The sequence below is a fragment of the Plasmopara halstedii genome (genome assembly GCF_900000015.1).
Source record: "Plasmopara halstedii genome assembly, contig: Scaffold_218, whole genome shotgun sequence".
NCBI lineage: Eukaryota > Oomycota > Peronosporomycetes > Peronosporales > Peronosporaceae > Plasmopara > Plasmopara halstedii.
In genome coordinates this window covers 462,626-463,390 of record NW_020187139.1, presented here as the reverse complement: position 1 = coordinate 463,390, position 765 = coordinate 462,626, and the positions used below count along the sequence as shown (strand labels likewise).

The window sequence follows — 765 nt, the reverse complement described above, 5'->3', positions numbered from 1 at the left end:
TTCATAGAACCAGGTCGATCTCATGACGCACACCTCGGTCCGGAGGTAGGACCGACGGGGGGCCTTTGGAGACGACGTCTGAAAATTCCTTCATCAAAGGATAGTACAGATCACGATCAAAGATCCACTTCATGCGCTCAAACACCCTTAAGTGTTCTCCAGAACAGCTTTATCCAGAAACGACGACGAGTTTTTACGCGGCCTTAAAGTTGTATTCTGCGAAGATGACAACCAGCGAGCCATCAGCTGTGACAAGCAAGAAGACTGAGCTGCGTATTGCACGTTTGCGTGATTCGGTGTTGATCCCAAAAGGTGAAGACGAAACTTTATCAGAGCATACTAAACATTACGTTTCATTCTCTTACTGTATTTGCTATTTATGAAAAATCATTGTGTAAATTAAAGTCCCAACCCGATAACAAGTGCAAAGGGACACACGTTGTCCGCAGAGCAAGACAAATGAAATCGCACGTTTATAGCCCATTTCGGGCTGGAATGCGTGTTTTAGTGCCAACGTGTGGGTTATGTGCTCGTCAAGAAAAACAGGCGGAAGACTCAGTGGCATGTATACCAAAATATCAATTCGAATGCGACAGATAAGGAAGCTATAACTTGGTTCGTCAAGCTTTCTCGACTGTTGCTTGGGCAAAGTTTTGCCCAGAATTGTCATGCTTTGACTCTGTGTTGTACTCGAATAGGGTGTTCTGCATTCTGCGTGCTTATCACCTTTGCTTTTGCTGGAATCTACTCAGTACTTAAGACAAA

At 44.4% G+C, this 765-nt stretch overlaps 1 protein-coding gene across 1 annotated transcript; it reads left to right on the top strand.

Moving 5' to 3' along the window:
• Positions 1 to 224: 224 nt before the first annotated feature.
• PHALS_03383 (uncharacterized protein) lies at positions 225 to 759 on the top strand (the record flags this gene model as incomplete). Its single annotated transcript, XM_024721964.1, has 3 exons — positions 225 to 296; positions 509 to 615; positions 699 to 759. The coding sequence occupies 3 exons, from the start codon at positions 225 to 227 to the stop codon at positions 757 to 759; spliced, it is 240 nt and encodes a 79-aa protein (XP_024573088.1).
• Positions 760 to 765: the final 6 nt, after the last annotated feature.